We start from the raw sequence: 15,907 nt of genomic DNA, 5'->3' as shown, positions 1-15,907 counted from the left end.
AAAGACATTTTATTTTGACTCGATATCCCTTTTACAAATATCAACTTCAAGGATATTGCTTTCGAAAAAAATAAATAAAAAAATAAAAATAAAAAAATTCTTTCGTCTAAGAATTTTACTGTAAGTTGAGACTATCGAAGCAGCTATAAGAACTTCAGGTATTTGTTCTATTTTTATTTTTTTTAAATTCAAGTCCTACGTTAAAAATCACTTCACGGGCAAGACTTTATACGGAAAAGCGAGTCTGAATTTCTGTTGGAAAACGCAACGCGCAATTTTTTTCCTCGATTCCACGAGGCGAAACTACTTTTTAATTAAGATTTCGGCTGCGCGCGCGCGAAAAAAAAGTAACGCACACGGATAATTAGAATATTTTTCTCGCAAAGCAGAGCGTGAAATCGTTCAAAGGACTCTTTCTCTTTTTTTGGTGGGTTGATACGCGGGTAAGACGTTGCAGGGCGCGCGCATACGTACGCGAGTAGTACATCCGAAGGCAAGTGTGTTTACAACTTGAGGCGAAATTAAGTCCATTTCCCAAAGGATGGCAGACGTATATAGTGGGCGAGAGATGAAGAGCGAGAGAGAAAATGGCAAGAAAATGTTTTCGACGATTATAGTCTAGACTCGAAGTGGCTCGAGGTCCGGCAGCGCCGAGGCGCACTGCATATACACATACACACACATACAAGAGCGATATACATACACCCTCAACTGGCCCTAAGGCAAGAAACTTACCACTTGAAATGCTATTAATGCTGGTAGCTTTGGGCTGCATCAAGCTACTGCTGCTGCTGAGAGAAGATGGGTACACGCTGCTGCTGCGGGTTGCATTATATAACACCGGAGCTAGCGTAGGAAATTTCTCCTCCTCCTTCCACGTTATATAATCTTCCTGCTTTTAAGCTTCTACCTACTTACGTGTCGTTTAATGAATCTCCCTCTCCCTCGCCGCTACCACCTCCACCATCCCCCGTTCGTTAAGTTTCAAGTACTCGATGTAAGCGCGCGCTCGAGGCACTCGCGAGAAAACTTGAGACGTTGCGAGCGCGCGTTTTCGAGTATTAACGCCGTGTGACACGTACTGATTACTTTTAACACGTATAATATAATACGTGGGCGATAAAAAAAGGAAGGAAATCCAACAAAAGCAGCCTGAAGTCACTGGAGCAGCACACCTATACGTTGTAGGAAGCTACTGCTGCTGTATTGTATAGAGTGGATGGATGCACTCGTATTATCAATTTCAACAATAAGAGAGCCCCACGCGACGAGGCGACAGGAAAAAAATCTCACTCGAAAAAATCCAGCCAACTGTGTGGATGGTGTGCTGGTGGTGTGCGGTGCAGGTATAGTGGCTTTTGTTACACAAAAAAGTGTCCGCACGCGATGTGCTGCAGAGAGAGAGAGAGAGATCTCGAGTTCATCGAAGCGCGCCTCGAGTGTACAAGTATATAAGTATATATAGTTAGTACATACTCCAACATGTAGACCAGCAGCAGCAGGGCGAGTGTAGACTTTCATAAAAAGAATCGCAAAGCCGCAAGAGAGGGAGAGAGGACCTATTTTGAATCAGCCGAAAGCCAACGATCCATGAGGTTCGGACTGGTCGTGTTGGTGTTGGTGGTCAATTCTATATGAGTCACAAGCTGGACTGTACATACTAACACAGAGACATGCGGCCACTCTCAGGGAGAGAGAGCCTTTGTGTATAAGCTGCTGCTGCTAGTACTACTACATGCGGTAAAGGGCCACATACATATACATAGCAAACCATAGGAGCTTTACCTGTACATAGGATATATACGAGGTATATATTGGCTTTTCGCGCAAACAGCAACTTCGACAACGACGACGATGGCGTAGATGACACATATCAAGTGAGGGACTAAGAGAGTGTGTCGTACATATATATATAACACGTATGCATGCGCACGCCTATATATAATATATATGTATAGGTACGCACGACCCGATAAGGCCTATAGCAGCAGCAGCCAACACAAGCTATATAGGCATAGGAGTATAGGCAGACAGGCCAGCGCGCGGCAACGAACCAAGCCATTCGGAAGAGCGAGCGCGATAAGTAAATTTCGCGGTCGATGGAACATTATGCCCTCTTTTGCCTCTCGACGTCGCTGCCTCGCTCGAGAATCGCCTATAGTAGCTGCCGCTGCTGCTCAGACATTTAAATGCGCTGATAGATTTTTGCTATTTCTCTCTCTCTCTCTCTCGCTCTCTCTCTCCCTCTCTTTTCTATATAGTCCATGAATATCGGATTTGTAGAAAAAGAAGGGCGCATATTTTTATATATTTTCTTCGTTTTATTTTCATCATTGCGGCAACAGCGGCGGCGGCGGTGGTGGTGATTCGAGGCTGAAAATGAAAACAATTCAATTTGTGGAAGCTTTATCGATTTCATTCGGCAACTCTTGCAACTCCACATAAAAAAGGAGGGATCTTACAAAAATCTTCAATCGCTTTGACTTATATCATCATTTTGACTTTGCCACTTGCAGATTTACGGGAGAAGATACTGACCATCTAGCGGGGGATGCGGGCATTAATTTGAATTCAATTCTCATTATTTTGTTGAGCAATTAACGTGAAAAACAAATTGGTATTGAAACGTTAATTTTCAATCGAAATGATTAATCCTGAGTATAAAATTGAATGTCATTTATTTATTTGCTCGACATCAAAACATACATCGATGCTAAAGTCGCTTATTTTTTGCAAAAATTAAATTTCTTAAATTATATCGACTGTCATATTTTCGGTTAGGTTGATCTGAGAATGCTTTCGTACGAGTTCAAGTGCAGGAATCAATCAATCAAAAATATATTCTCTAAACTGTCTTTGGACTTTTACAATTATTTTTACTTTGCCACTTGCATATTTACGAATGAAGATACTCGCCATCTAGTGGTGGATGCTGGCTTTAATTACAACTGAACTTTCATGAATTTTTTGAACAATTACAATCAAAATGTTTAAATTTTATATGATTGAATCTTCCTAGTTTGTTTTTGATTTGAAAATAATTAAATTTTCATGCAATTTTTGTGCAGTTCATGTCAAAAATACTAATACATTAATTCTTCACGAAGATTTCATCTAAAAGTACCGTAATAAAAATTTAGTATCTAATACCTTGATTTTACATCAATTCTGTATCAAAGGAAGGTTTATTCTCGATACCGTATACTTTTTCACCTTTTGCCATTCAATATAAAAATATATACGATTGCACGAAAGTACCCCGTCAATCGTACCCTCGACAACCCATAACATAAACTTTCTTCATCACGATTGTCCGAAAAACGATCCTATTCTCGCCGCCCGGCGCATTAACGAACGAATTAAGGAGTTTACACCCTGCATAATGTAGTATACGTTGCGCGTGTAACAAGATGTTTTTGGTGAATAATGTATATAATACACCCGCGCGTGAAAACGGACGAAAGTGCCACTAGAAGCGTACCTCTAATGAAATCGTCCGAGTTCTCCTAGCGCATCTCCGCGTCAAACTACTGCATAAACTTTACCTCTGTGTATATACAGCACAGAATTAGCCATTTGTTTTGAAAGACGGCGCGATGTTACAGTACACGCAACGATTCAGTTTAAATTTCCGCAGATCCCCATTCGAAATTCATTACGCGCGATGCGATTGCATAAACGTAAATGTGTGTGCCCTTATAAAATGTATACGTATCCATGAACTTTATATATACGCGCGCGCGAGCTCTCGTTCGGTACTGTACTATTCCTGAAATTTACGCGCCCTTATACGTACATGTATAAATGTACAAACTTTGCCTGCAGTGCGTGCAATTTCATTCGCAGGAAACGCAAAAATCTCTGCCTGCCTCGAATTCAAAATATTTCTCAAACATGTACACACACACGCACGCACACAATCGCGCGGTCAAATAAACAAACAATAACAACAACGGCAGTAGCAGAGCGCAAAAATGCAATGCGGCAAGCAGTAAGCGGAGTTTTTCAAATGTGTAAAGCGCGTATGAATATAAAATTGTCCCCCGCGCATAAAATTCACGTACGCCCAGCCTGCGTACGTGCAACCCTCGGCTTTTCGCCTTCGTCGAGTCCTACGTATATACCAAACTCTTTTTTTCGCGCACACATACACACACACGAGCGCGCGTGTGTGTCAAGAAAAAAACCTTTTCTCGTTATATACCCTGCAAACACGAGGCGTAGCGAGAGTTTGGCAGACAGGCGCAGGCGACGGCATCAGTATATGCACACACATACACACACACACACACACGATATATAAGCATATTGTATACCTGCAAGCTAGCGAGCGAGAGAGACGCAAGAAGAAAAGGGTTGTATAAAATACGCGCGCACCCTCGCCTCTGCGTATAGCTGCTGCAACAGCAGCGTCAGACGTCGACTCGCGTCGGGGCTCGGCTTTTCTATGGTCTCAAGCCGCACGCCGCCGCCGCTGCTGCGTTGCAGTTCCCCTTCATCGCCCAGGTTCTCTACTCCACTCGCTTTTTTTTTCGCGAACGCTTTACAACAACGCAGCAGCAGCCAACGCACTCGGGTGCAGTGCAGCAGCAGCAGCAGCAGCAGCCTATAATACGTGTACAGACTTTTTTTACGCTCTCTCTCTCTCTCTCTCTCTCTCTCTCTCTCTCTCTCTCAGCTCTCTCAGCTCACTCGCTTCAAAGCAGGGGTTCTCAATTTGTATTTATACTCCTTTTTTTTTCTTTGCTTATTTCGTCGATACCTATATAGAGCCGTGTGGATTTGCGCGCACAAATCCTGCCGTGATATTCGTATATACGGAAATCACGAATACATTATGGCTGCTGCTGCTGTGCTGCTATATCGTGCGTATTACATAGTGCCGGGGGCGTCGGCGGCCGCGGCAGCCCTCGATACATATACCATACACTGTACGTCGGTGAATAGAGCAAAGTAGCTTTGACTAATGGCAAAGTAAGCTGCCTATGATCAAAGGGCGCCTCGGTGTGCGCTAGATGTAACATTACGCGCCCGAGATGATGGCTAAAGTCAATCAATTTCGATTCAATGTCAAATTCCCCGTGATACACACACACACGCGCGCGCGCGCGCGCAAGCACACAGAGCTCGTTTACGTTGGGCTTTGTGGGCCGCAGGTGAATGAATCATTGATCTATGTATAGGGCTTAACACTTGTTCGATTTTTACGTTATTACGAGATATTATACAATTATTACTTCCCTCGCGGAGAAAAAAATAATAATCCCTCTCATAAGTGCGGAGCAATTTTGAATTTAGTATTGATAAATTTGCAATTTAATACCCGCAGGGTATTACACAATTTATGCATGCATTTCTACTGGTATTTCTATGAAAGGTCAGAAAGGAGAAGCAGCAAAAGGAATAAAATTGAAATGAAAAATAAAAAAATTGTAAAACGCATCCAAGCCTGCCTGGCCGCGCACACAACAAGAAACTTTCATCCAATAATTGTTAAACTCGATTCGCAGAAATCGCTGCACGCGCGCGTTCAACGTTGTATAGCATCAGCCTAGTGCATATAGGCGAATATCAATTTGAATTGCTCTGGTTTCGCTCTGCTTCTCTCTCGCTCGGCCACCAACTGTTTGATAGCCGAAGCACTAATAACGCCCCAGCAATATACCACCACCGCCCGAGCGGCGCATTGACTATACCACAAAGAACGAAATCATTGAGAAACAACAACAATAACAACAACAACAACAACGACAACGTGACGCAGCAGCCCAGCGTCATAAGCAATTTCGCACCACCACCACCACTACCACTACCACTATAATCACTCTTGTAAATATATATATATGCGCTCTGCACTGCAATACTGATTTACGAGAGATAGTAATAGAGCTTTAGATATTATATACATTTGAGCTGGGCCAGGCTCGCTCGCGCCCGTGCGCTAGCTCGAGCTCAGAGATTTATTGGCCAGCTGCTGCTGCTACTGATTCCACTGTGCCGCTGCCTGTTGAAATTGATAAGGGCTTTGGCAAATGCATTTACCTACGTGCGAAGGACTCGATATTACATAAGTGCATATGGCATCGCTCGGAAAGTGCAGTCGATACGATATACAAGCCCACGACGTATAATATGCATCGAGTTATGTACAGACTGCTGCTGCAGCAGCTCCGAAGATTTCTAGAGTCTAAAGTTCGGGAAAATGTGTTATAGCATCTTACATTGGTAATCTTCTCTCTCTCTCTCTCTCTCGAGCTATGATGCAGATGCAGTAGTGCAGTGCTGCGAGCTTGCGAAACGTGTTTACGCGGATTTCCATCTTATACTTCGTCGTCGTCGTCGTCATCGCTGCTGAACTTATAATGTCATATATATTTATGCACACACGAGAGTAGCGATAGAGTGGGATGAGAAAAAATGGGATGCGAAAAAATGGGATGCGAAAAATTTAATCGCAATCTCTTTTGCGTTTTTTTTTAACTTTTGTGTACTATCTACTACATCTACGTACGTACGTACGTACGTACGTGTAAGATTACACGCATATAGAGCATGAGCAGCAGCGAGAAACGTCAGAAAGAGGATTGCTACGCGACGCCCCGACGTCAAAGCTAGAGCGAGAGAGAAGAGCGAAGGGAGAGGGATGCCACTGCGGCGAGTTTTAAGGGAGCAGGAGTAGCACACGCACACACACACACACACAGCGCAGGATGCAGCCGGAAGGGAAAGGGTTCCGACGGCAAACGGCATGATCAATATTACACGGCGCGCGCGGTACAGTATGGAGACCTCTAGCTGCTGCTGCAATGCACATACAGCTCCAGAACTCGGCAACAGCAGCAAGATGGGGTCTCTCTCTCTCACTCGTGAAATGTATATGCGTGTATGTATGCACATCTATACAGTAGGCGATGCTGTGTATGCGCAGCTCAACACACATAGATGCATATTCGTGCGCGTGTGTGACTGTTTGCTGATCGATGCTGTATGACTGCGCTGCGTGTGTATGTATGTGCCCGGTGCGGTGCACTACTTTTTTTTTCAGCAAAAGCGGCAGGGTAGATCTTTTTTCTGCTATATACGCACGCGCGTAATTCCCTCGCATATTGCCAGCGTCCATATTTAATTGCCGTGCCGTTTTTTGGACGTGTCAATTCTAGCTTTTCGACCGACGACCGACAAAAAAAAAGAGACAGCTAAAGAGTTAAAACTCTGTGGATTAGCCGCGCGCGCTGAGAGGTAGTAGTATACAGTATAAACACAAAATCGACGGCTCGATCGTACAAACTCTCTAATTACATCCGTCCCCCCCAACTTCTATCGAGTCGTGCGCGAAAATAATCAGTTCGCTTGGACTTGGCACATAGGCTCTCTGCGGCTGTGTATCGCAGCTGTGCAGTGCTTCAACGCAACGAATTGTGTACTACGAGTCCGCGAAATTCCGCGTGTGTATATCCGCCGCTGTGCCGATGCCCAATCAATTAATTCGGTATGCGCATAATTAGCGAGAGCAGCGGCAGGCGGCATTTAAAGGACCTGGAATTTTGTCCGGGACTTTGAGCGCGTGGAGCTCTCTCTCTCTCTCTCTCTCTCTGTATAGTGGGCGCGCGCGCTCGCAACGTTTTAGTTTAATTACATGCGGGGCTCGCTCGAGAGAGCTCGATCATGTATGATGTAAATTTAAACACATATTCTATGCGATAGGTATATATTGGAATATTAAATACAAATACTTGAGCTCGATCAATCGTAATTTTGAATAAAATGCAAAAAGAAAAAGGATAGAAAGGATAAATAAAATTGATTGGAAGAGTAAATGGTGATATAATTTACATACACTACTCATTCATTTAAGATAGATGTACTTGTGAAACAATCCTCTTACATGAACATCGCGAAAGAGAAAAAAAAATTGAAGCGTAGAAAGGAGCGGATTCCCGCTCCGAGTCGTTATACACGGTACGAGCGAGTAGTAATGATCGAGCTCGAGTCCGACTCCGGAGTTTCGCTTTTCTTTCTCTCTGCGAGCATTGCGCGCGATATCGAGCCGCGCGGAACAAGATCTCTCAGACAGCAGGAGAGAGGATGCCTTTTGTGTGTATACAGGTATGTACTCTCTTTGGTGAACGAGCAAAAGTCGAGCAAAGCTTCTGATGCCGCTGCTGCACTCTAATCATCGAATCATCATATAACGTTCCTTGTGCGGTGTGCAGAGCTTTCTCCATCGAGCTTTTCGACGAGAGAGAAAGTACAATGATGCATTACTACGGAAGTACAACGAGAGAGAGATCGTTATACGCCTCGGGAATTGGTTTAATTCATGTAAACTTCGCAGGGCGGCGGCAGGATTCCTTTTGAGCTTGCGGAGCTCGATGCAGCTTCGTGAGAGAGAGAGAGAAACTTTTGATCCGCGCGGTGCCCCGAGTTATCCTCGAGGTGCACGGGAATTAGAAACTTTGAATGCACAATTAGTAGGTGGAGAAAAAGTGAGGATAAGGAAAATATGGTCCGTTGTATTTTTGTATTATATTTTAAAACAATTATATTTTTGGTGAATCCTAGCTTTGTCGCTTTAAATAAATTTTGCTTTTCACGAAATGATCGTGTATTCACGAATTTTTACAAAAGCTGAAGTATGCCGTTTCAGTTGTAAACAAAAAAATGTTGTTCGCTCGCGCACTCGGAGAATCGGAAATTCGTTTGAATATGCGCACTCTTTTCCAAAATTGTACAAAGGATTTCTTTGGTAAAAATCGCAATAGTTCGTGCACAAGTTGATTCACGAGGTTCGTTCGAATGTTTTGAGTTTTGGAAAACAAAAGGGATCTGTTTAATAGAATTGACGTTCAATTTCTTTTTTCTTATCATTACAAAATAGAGGATGAGTCATTGAGAGTTCAGAGGATTAATGAAAGCCCGTACCGTTGATCGAATGCTCGAAAATCTTTTCATGAATATTTCAAAGGAGCCAAAAAAGCTAATTCTCAACGATAAGCTTTTTGAAAAAAAAAAATGCCCCGAAATTACTGTAGACGCGTCAACGCTTTTGTCTTAATTTATCCGGGGTATATTTTCCATTGTTACCGTTCATATTTATTTTTTAAGCTCTCATAAAGCTCGCAAAATTCGTACGACGACACGGGGCGTGGGTATATTTTTAAACTTAGCCTTTAATTCCTCATTAAAAAAAAAGTCTAAACACTCTCCTCCGTATACGCGACCGTGTGAAATTCACTCCATCCAGCCGCCTCGCGCGACGCAGAATTTTCCATTTTAATTAATATCCCACACGCGCAAATTACTTCCCGCTGCAGCACCGCCGCGTCGCGTCGTTTCTACATAATTGAACCTCGATCAGCGATATTTGTTTCGAAAAGCGGTTGAAACTCGAATTTCACGCTATCCACTCGCGCCGCCACCGCCGCCGTCGTCGCCGTGCTCGACGAATTTACAGCACGAAAAAAAAAATAAAAAAAATACTTACGCGCGACCCCCGCGCGCACGAGTCTCTCTCTCTCTTGAAAAAAAATCCAATTAACCAACTGTCTACTACTCTCTGCGTTCGTTGGGTAACGCGTGTGTATAATTCATTACCGCAAAATCATACATACATGGCCGATACTTATGGAAAGCTTTCGCGCGCGAGAACGCCTTAATTGTGTCGGTAATAAGTGGTTGCGAGTTTTCCTCCGGCAGTAGCAGCAGCAGCAGCTGCCGCCGAGACACCTTGAACGGCAGCACCTATTCGATAATATATAATACGTACGATGTCGCGCGCGTTTCCATTACTCTGGCGCGTTCGTAAATATATGCATCCAAGCGTATTCGTGCGGATCAGCAAACTTTCTCGTTCTTCCCGATGATGCGCGCACGCGTTATATCTCTCTTCGTGCGGCATTATATGGCACAGGCAGTGTCGGAAAATCGCATTGATATTCGATTCTTGAAAAATTCACACGTCGCAGCAGTAGGCGTCTTTGTCGCGTTTTACCTGTTGACATCGTACACGCGCGCGCGGATATAAACATGAAAAAAAAAAAAAAAAATACATGTGTGTGACACGCTTATCAATCATACATTCCAGATTCTGTAAGTACATAACAAAGTTGCATCGCACTACACACACGCTATATATCTGCAGCTGAAGCTTATGTACGTACGTCATTGTAACAAAAAAAAAACTTGACAAGATTCACTCCACACCAATTTGTATACGGTATATCGAGTTCGCGAGTGGGCAAATATATGGTAGTTTTTTTTTTGCTGTTGTACTGTTCACCGTTTGACCGAGTACACTCGGTGCGACTCGCGAACAGCGACGACAGTCGCAGTCGCGCAGCACTAGATATTATGAAAGTTTTGAAATTTTTTCAATCAGCACTTGGAAATCGAGAATGCATTACATCTGCCGCTCTCGCTCGTGCGCGCAAACTAATCGATAATCAATTTTACACTGGTGACCTTTTCCACGCGCGCAGAGCGAAAGGAATATGATATAGTCTCGAATATCTGCAAATGAAACGGTTTGATCTATTCCCTCCTCCTCCACCTCCTCCTCTATAGCAAGCCGACAGCGGTCACGATGCTCGTTCTCATCGATTTCGCTTTTTCTCTTGCCATTATGTAAGTAATGGAAAAGTATAATGTTATTTTCGCGAATAAAGTTTGGCCAATTTTCCGAACAGAAAAAATGCATTAATTCGATTCCGCGTGCCGTTTCCGCACGCCCCAACTATAATCGCTCTTGTAATAAATACACCCTGCGCTCGGCGCCAATAAAAAGTTTTAAATCGCCCATTTATCCGGACAGGTTCACTCTCGATTCAATAAGCCGCATCCATGACTGTTTTTGCAGTCCCTCCGCCTCCCAAGTTTATAATCGAAGAGCGATCGCCCAGCCGACACGATCCTGTGTGTATACCGTCATTATCGACACGCCCGCGCGCAAGCAGAGTCACTTTTCCCGCTCAGTGATAGCTACTGATTCCGACGCCCGCTACGTGCTCCGAATATCCGATCGCAGCAGTAGCAGTGAGTAGCAGAAAAAAAGGTAGCAAATAAAATAGAAGTAAACCTGTTGCCGACGCGCGATCGCGTTTACCCGAGTTTGAGATAGCGTATACATAAAAAAGCATCCTCGCGCTTCCGCAAGAGTAATATAGTAGAGCGAGTTTGAATTGTCCAACGGAGTTTGTGCAAGACCTGCAGCGCAATCTCTGTACGGATTCTCTCGCGTTATTTTATTCTCTTTGCTATGGAGGCGCCCTGTTTGTGTGTGTGTGTGTGTGACTTTCAGTTTTCGTCGAAGTTGGCTGCTCTCGAAATCCAAATATTTAGGCCCTGCTCGAGCTTCGTATACTTACGTATTATGTGTAAACGCGTTATCGTTTGCTCTCTCGACGAAGTTCTCGAGCGAAGCAAGATAATGAAGGAGTTATACCTTATATAGCGTCAAACTTCGGCTTCTTGAGTTGATTTCATTTTATAATATATATATATGTAGCACATCATATACATATTTCACGGTTGGACGGAGCTGCACACCTTGTAACTTTTAATAAACTCTAAATCATGTTCGACAGACTTGACCCCNCCCCCCCCCCCCCCCCGTATTACGTTAATACACGGAAACTTTTTTGCAATTAATTTTGTTTTGTTTTTTCCTCCCATCCAAGCCGAATGAGGCCATATATTATTTAGTCTTTGCACGCGTCATCATTATTTCGTGCGCGCGCGCAAAACTCGAGAAAGCTCATTTGGTCCGATTATATTCATCGAATGACGCGCGTTTGCATCTTTGCACGCGTCGTCGGCACACGTGTGCTTTATAGTTTTCCACAAACTTTTCACTTTCGCGTTTTCCACACTACTCTAAATAAGCTCTTGCGCGCGCGTGCCGTACACGTACCTACTCCCAGATACATATTAAATTTCCCCCGGAGTGAACTTCAAATCAAGTTAATGTTTTGAATGTTTGACGCGCTCTGTGTACTACAACTCTCCTCTCTGTACATTAGCTAGATACTGGAACGGCCCTTTATTTTCTTTTTCTTTTCTTTATTCTCTCTTTTTTTGACAAACAATTAGCATCAGGCCTCGCGCGCAACTTTCACGATGTTACAGCCAGGCGTATATAAAGCCAAATTAACCGTTCATATTCTACTTTTCCGGCCGTTACATGCTGTGTGCGAGGCGCGGTGGTGGCCTCGGTGCACTCGTACAGCTGTATAACGCCCGTACCAAAGGCTTGCGGAAAGCTTCATTTAGACTCGATTCGAAATATTTTACTGCGCACGTACGGCGCGATTCGGTCGAATGAAAGCTGACGTTGTTACGCGCTGCGTATTTAGTGTACAAACAGGCAATTTAGATTGTGTGCGTTGCGACTTTTCCAACTGCAAATACGAATTGGTTCATACTAAACCTTTATTACATTTTTTTTTTAAAACTTGATGCATATTTAAGAGTTTTTTTTTTAATCTTTTGACTACGTAACTTATTGGTTCGAAATTACTTTTTCTTTCTACCGAAAAAGTTTTTATTAAAAACATCGAATTGCCAATTTCCGTGCACCATAAGAATATAATATCTGCCGAAATAGCATATCCACGCCCTGTTTTTATTTTTTGCTAACGGAAAAAATTATTTACTTGTATGTGTATAGTATATTCGAACTAAATGAGGAGTCAAACCCTTCCCCATATTTGCAGTTTCGATACCCGAGATACTTTATTAGAAACGTCCTCTCTTGGAAATGTCATAAATCCATTATCAATAAAATTGTTATCGATTTTTGAAACTAAGAGTAACCCAAGTAAATGAAGCGTGACAGAGCTCGAGGTCGGTATCATTTTTACTTTGCGTAGTTTTTGGCTCTTTATGCATGCACCATACAGTTGCAAATTCCAATTTGTGAATACGTATACGTATAAGAATTTGTGTCTCGGAGATACGTATAATTACGATACAAAATTGATCGAAGTCGATGTACTTTGCCTCGAATGAGCGAAATTGTCACTACTTACAGAGCTTTTTTTTCATCAACAATTAAAGTTGTTCACTTTTGCGGGTTTAAGGAAATCAGTTATAGGACTTTCAGGCAATTATTGCTGTAAGGTCGGGATTATCTACTAGGATACTAACAAGCAGGTAAAAAAGGTAAAAAAGGTTCAACTTGGATGATTGGACTTTTGAACAATTGATAACACGGCAATACTAGGAATAATTATGAGTTTAATGAAAAACTATTTGAATATTTGAATTTATATGCGACGATAGCGAAAAAATAATTAGTAACGAATTGATACATTTAATTTTTCTTTAAAAAATTAGAGGATAATTATATGACAGATTTTTCAAAATTATATAGAGTACTCATGTGCATGCAGAAGTTTTTATTGGGTCTTTGAACAAATCTCATTTTCGATGGTTTGCTTCACATATGTACAGTCATTGTGTGAGTTTTAAGATGTTCTTTTCGTTTAAGGGGGGAAAGGTACCTAAAATCTCAAAAAAAAAAATTTTGTTTTATTGACTTTTTTCATAGGGTTTTCCTCAGCTTTCCAGTGCCGTGATCGGAATTTAAAAATTTTAACTGTACCGTGATGTACAGCCTATTCAGTACCGATACTTTTACGATTATTTAAAAATATATCGTTGCCATTCTCTCATGAATCTCGAGACTTTCTTGAGTCGGTAGCGCTGTCTATTGATACTCATTTTATTCTTTGGTTAGAGTACATCTAGCAGAAATTTGTTTGTTTACATGGCTATAGGTGTACAGTAACGCCACCACTCGCTGCACGTGGGTTTCGGCATATCTTATGTCTCTCTCTGTTTCGTGCGCGAGCCCTGATCAAATGTCAATAACAGTCTGCTGACTGCATCTTGATTTTCCAATGGCTAAAAATTACATTTTTTTGAAAGTGAAAAAAGTACATGTACAGTGAAGTTATATCTTTGCAACTTGACATAGTGATTTATAATAAAGCTATGAAGATGCTTCAATAGCTTGTTATAAAAATGTTACATTTTTAGCAGTTCAAATTCAAGAAATACAGCAGTACATATGTAAATTGACATATATACATCAGTGTACATGTATGTCACTGTACTTTATGTATGTGTATATAACTGTATCATGTATATTATTGTATGTTGCATGTGATAACCAAGATTAGTGATAATTGATCAATTTTGAGTGATTTTATTTCCAACTATAGATCCAATGATTGTTGTTTTATGAATGTGAGTGAATATAGGTAGAGGGCTGAGTTCAAGTTCTAATGTGAGATTGTGTATATTAGTGTGAAAAGTTGATTTGGACATAATCAACTTAGTTACCAGTTTCCACATAAAACCCATATTAGCGTATGCTAACATTTTAGTAAAACTTATAATTTGGCTTTGTGTGTCTGTCTGGGATTATTGAACATTGTCCTTGTGGGTCTAATATGTTGAAATTTCAAGTTGAATTACTGTTTTTTATTGTCCAAAAAGTTTAAAGCAGCCTCAGTGACATGAGAGTATCATTATGACATATATTGATGTATTTTGGTTTTTTTCAACTCTTGGGCAGGAACGTTTTATCTCAAAATTGCTTTGTTGCCGTAACTTTCCATGTAAACCGTTTGAGCAAATGAGCTGAAATTTTCAGGGATTGTTCTACATGAGAATGGCTACAAACGCAAGCACTTTCAAAGGTATTGGGACAAATGAGCACTTTTTTCAGGCTATGATGTAGCATAATCTGTCATTTTATCATATATATTAATGAATAAATGTATATATGTGGCTGGCAAATTGTGTATAACTAATTAAAAAATCTGAAAGTGCTTGCGTTTGTAACCACACATCTAATGATCAAAATGAGACCCCAAGGACCATGATTGAACCATCGGTTCTAGCTGGATCCTACGGCACAGGGGTACCTGTCAGGACTGTGGGCTTGCTTCATCGAGGAGGGTTCTATGGTGACTGGGACCTCAATTTTTATATTCCAGAGTGAAAAACTTTGAAAAAAGAGTGAAGAAAACAGAGTTTTCTCTGTATATTCCAAAAAAAAATTTTTTCTTCATTTTTAATAAATTTTTTATAAATGTAGGTTTAAGGTACCTTTCCCCCCTTAAATGTTTTGTGACAAATCTCACATTCGAAGAATTTGCTACGTTCATGTACTTCATTTATGTGAGTCTTGAGGGTACTTTTGAATCCAAATGATTTGTGACAAACATCACACTCGAAAGGTTTGCTACGATCATGTACTGCATTTATGTGAGTCTTGAGAGTACTATCTTTTCCAAATGATTTGTGACAAATATCACCCTCAAATGGTTTGATACTTACATGTACTGATCTTATATGCTTATTGAGGACACTCTTGTATCCAAATGATTCATGACAGATATCACATTCGAAAGGTTTGCTATGATCATGTACTGCACTTATGTGACGCTTGAGGTTACTTTTTAGTCCAAATGATTTGTGACAAATTTCACATTCAAAAAGTTTGCTCCAATCATGTACTGTCATTATGTGCCTCTTGAGTTTTCACTCTTTACCAAATGATTTGTGACAAATATCACACCTGAAGGGCTTGCTACGATCATGTACTATACTTATGTGCCTATTGAGTTTACCCTTTTCTCCAAATGATTTATGACAAAAGTCACACTCAAACGGTTTGCTCTGATTATGTACAGTATTTATGTGTTTTTTACGATCATTCTTGTATCCAAATGATTTATGACAAATATCACATTCGAAAGGTTTGCTACGATCATGTACGGTCATTATGTGAGATTCGAGGTTTTGTTTTTTTCCAAATGATTTGTAACAAATATGACACTCGAAGGATTTGATACGATCATGTACTGTATCAATATGAATTTTACGGTTTCCTTTTCGT

At 41.4% G+C, this 15,907-nt stretch overlaps 2 protein-coding genes across 6 annotated transcripts in view; one reads left to right on the top strand and one right to left on the bottom strand.

Moving 5' to 3' along the window:
- LOC106656529 (poly(rC)-binding protein 3) overlaps positions 1–15,907 on the top strand; it is a 145,823-nt gene that overhangs the window by 32,492 nt on the left and 97,424 nt on the right. The gene's annotated exons all lie outside the window — the stretch shown is intronic.
- LOC111694327 (zinc finger protein 1-like) lies at positions 13,399–15,716 on the bottom strand. The gene is made up of 2 exons (XM_023462035.1): positions 15,125–15,716; positions 13,399–13,481 (listed from the first exon to the last, which is right to left on the bottom strand). Exons 1-2 carry the CDS (start codon positions 15,529–15,531, stop codon positions 13,436–13,438), a joined length of 453 nt encoding a protein of 150 aa, XP_023317803.1. The 5' UTR covers positions 15,532–15,716; the 3' UTR covers positions 13,399–13,435.

Source organism: Trichogramma pretiosum, unplaced genomic scaffold, assembly GCF_000599845.2.
Source record: "Trichogramma pretiosum strain Unisexual culture from Peru unplaced genomic scaffold, Tpre_2.0 scaffold20, whole genome shotgun sequence".
Taxonomy (NCBI): Eukaryota; Metazoa; Arthropoda; class Insecta; order Hymenoptera; family Trichogrammatidae; genus Trichogramma; species Trichogramma pretiosum.
This window is presented reverse-complemented; position numbering and strand designations above follow the sequence as displayed.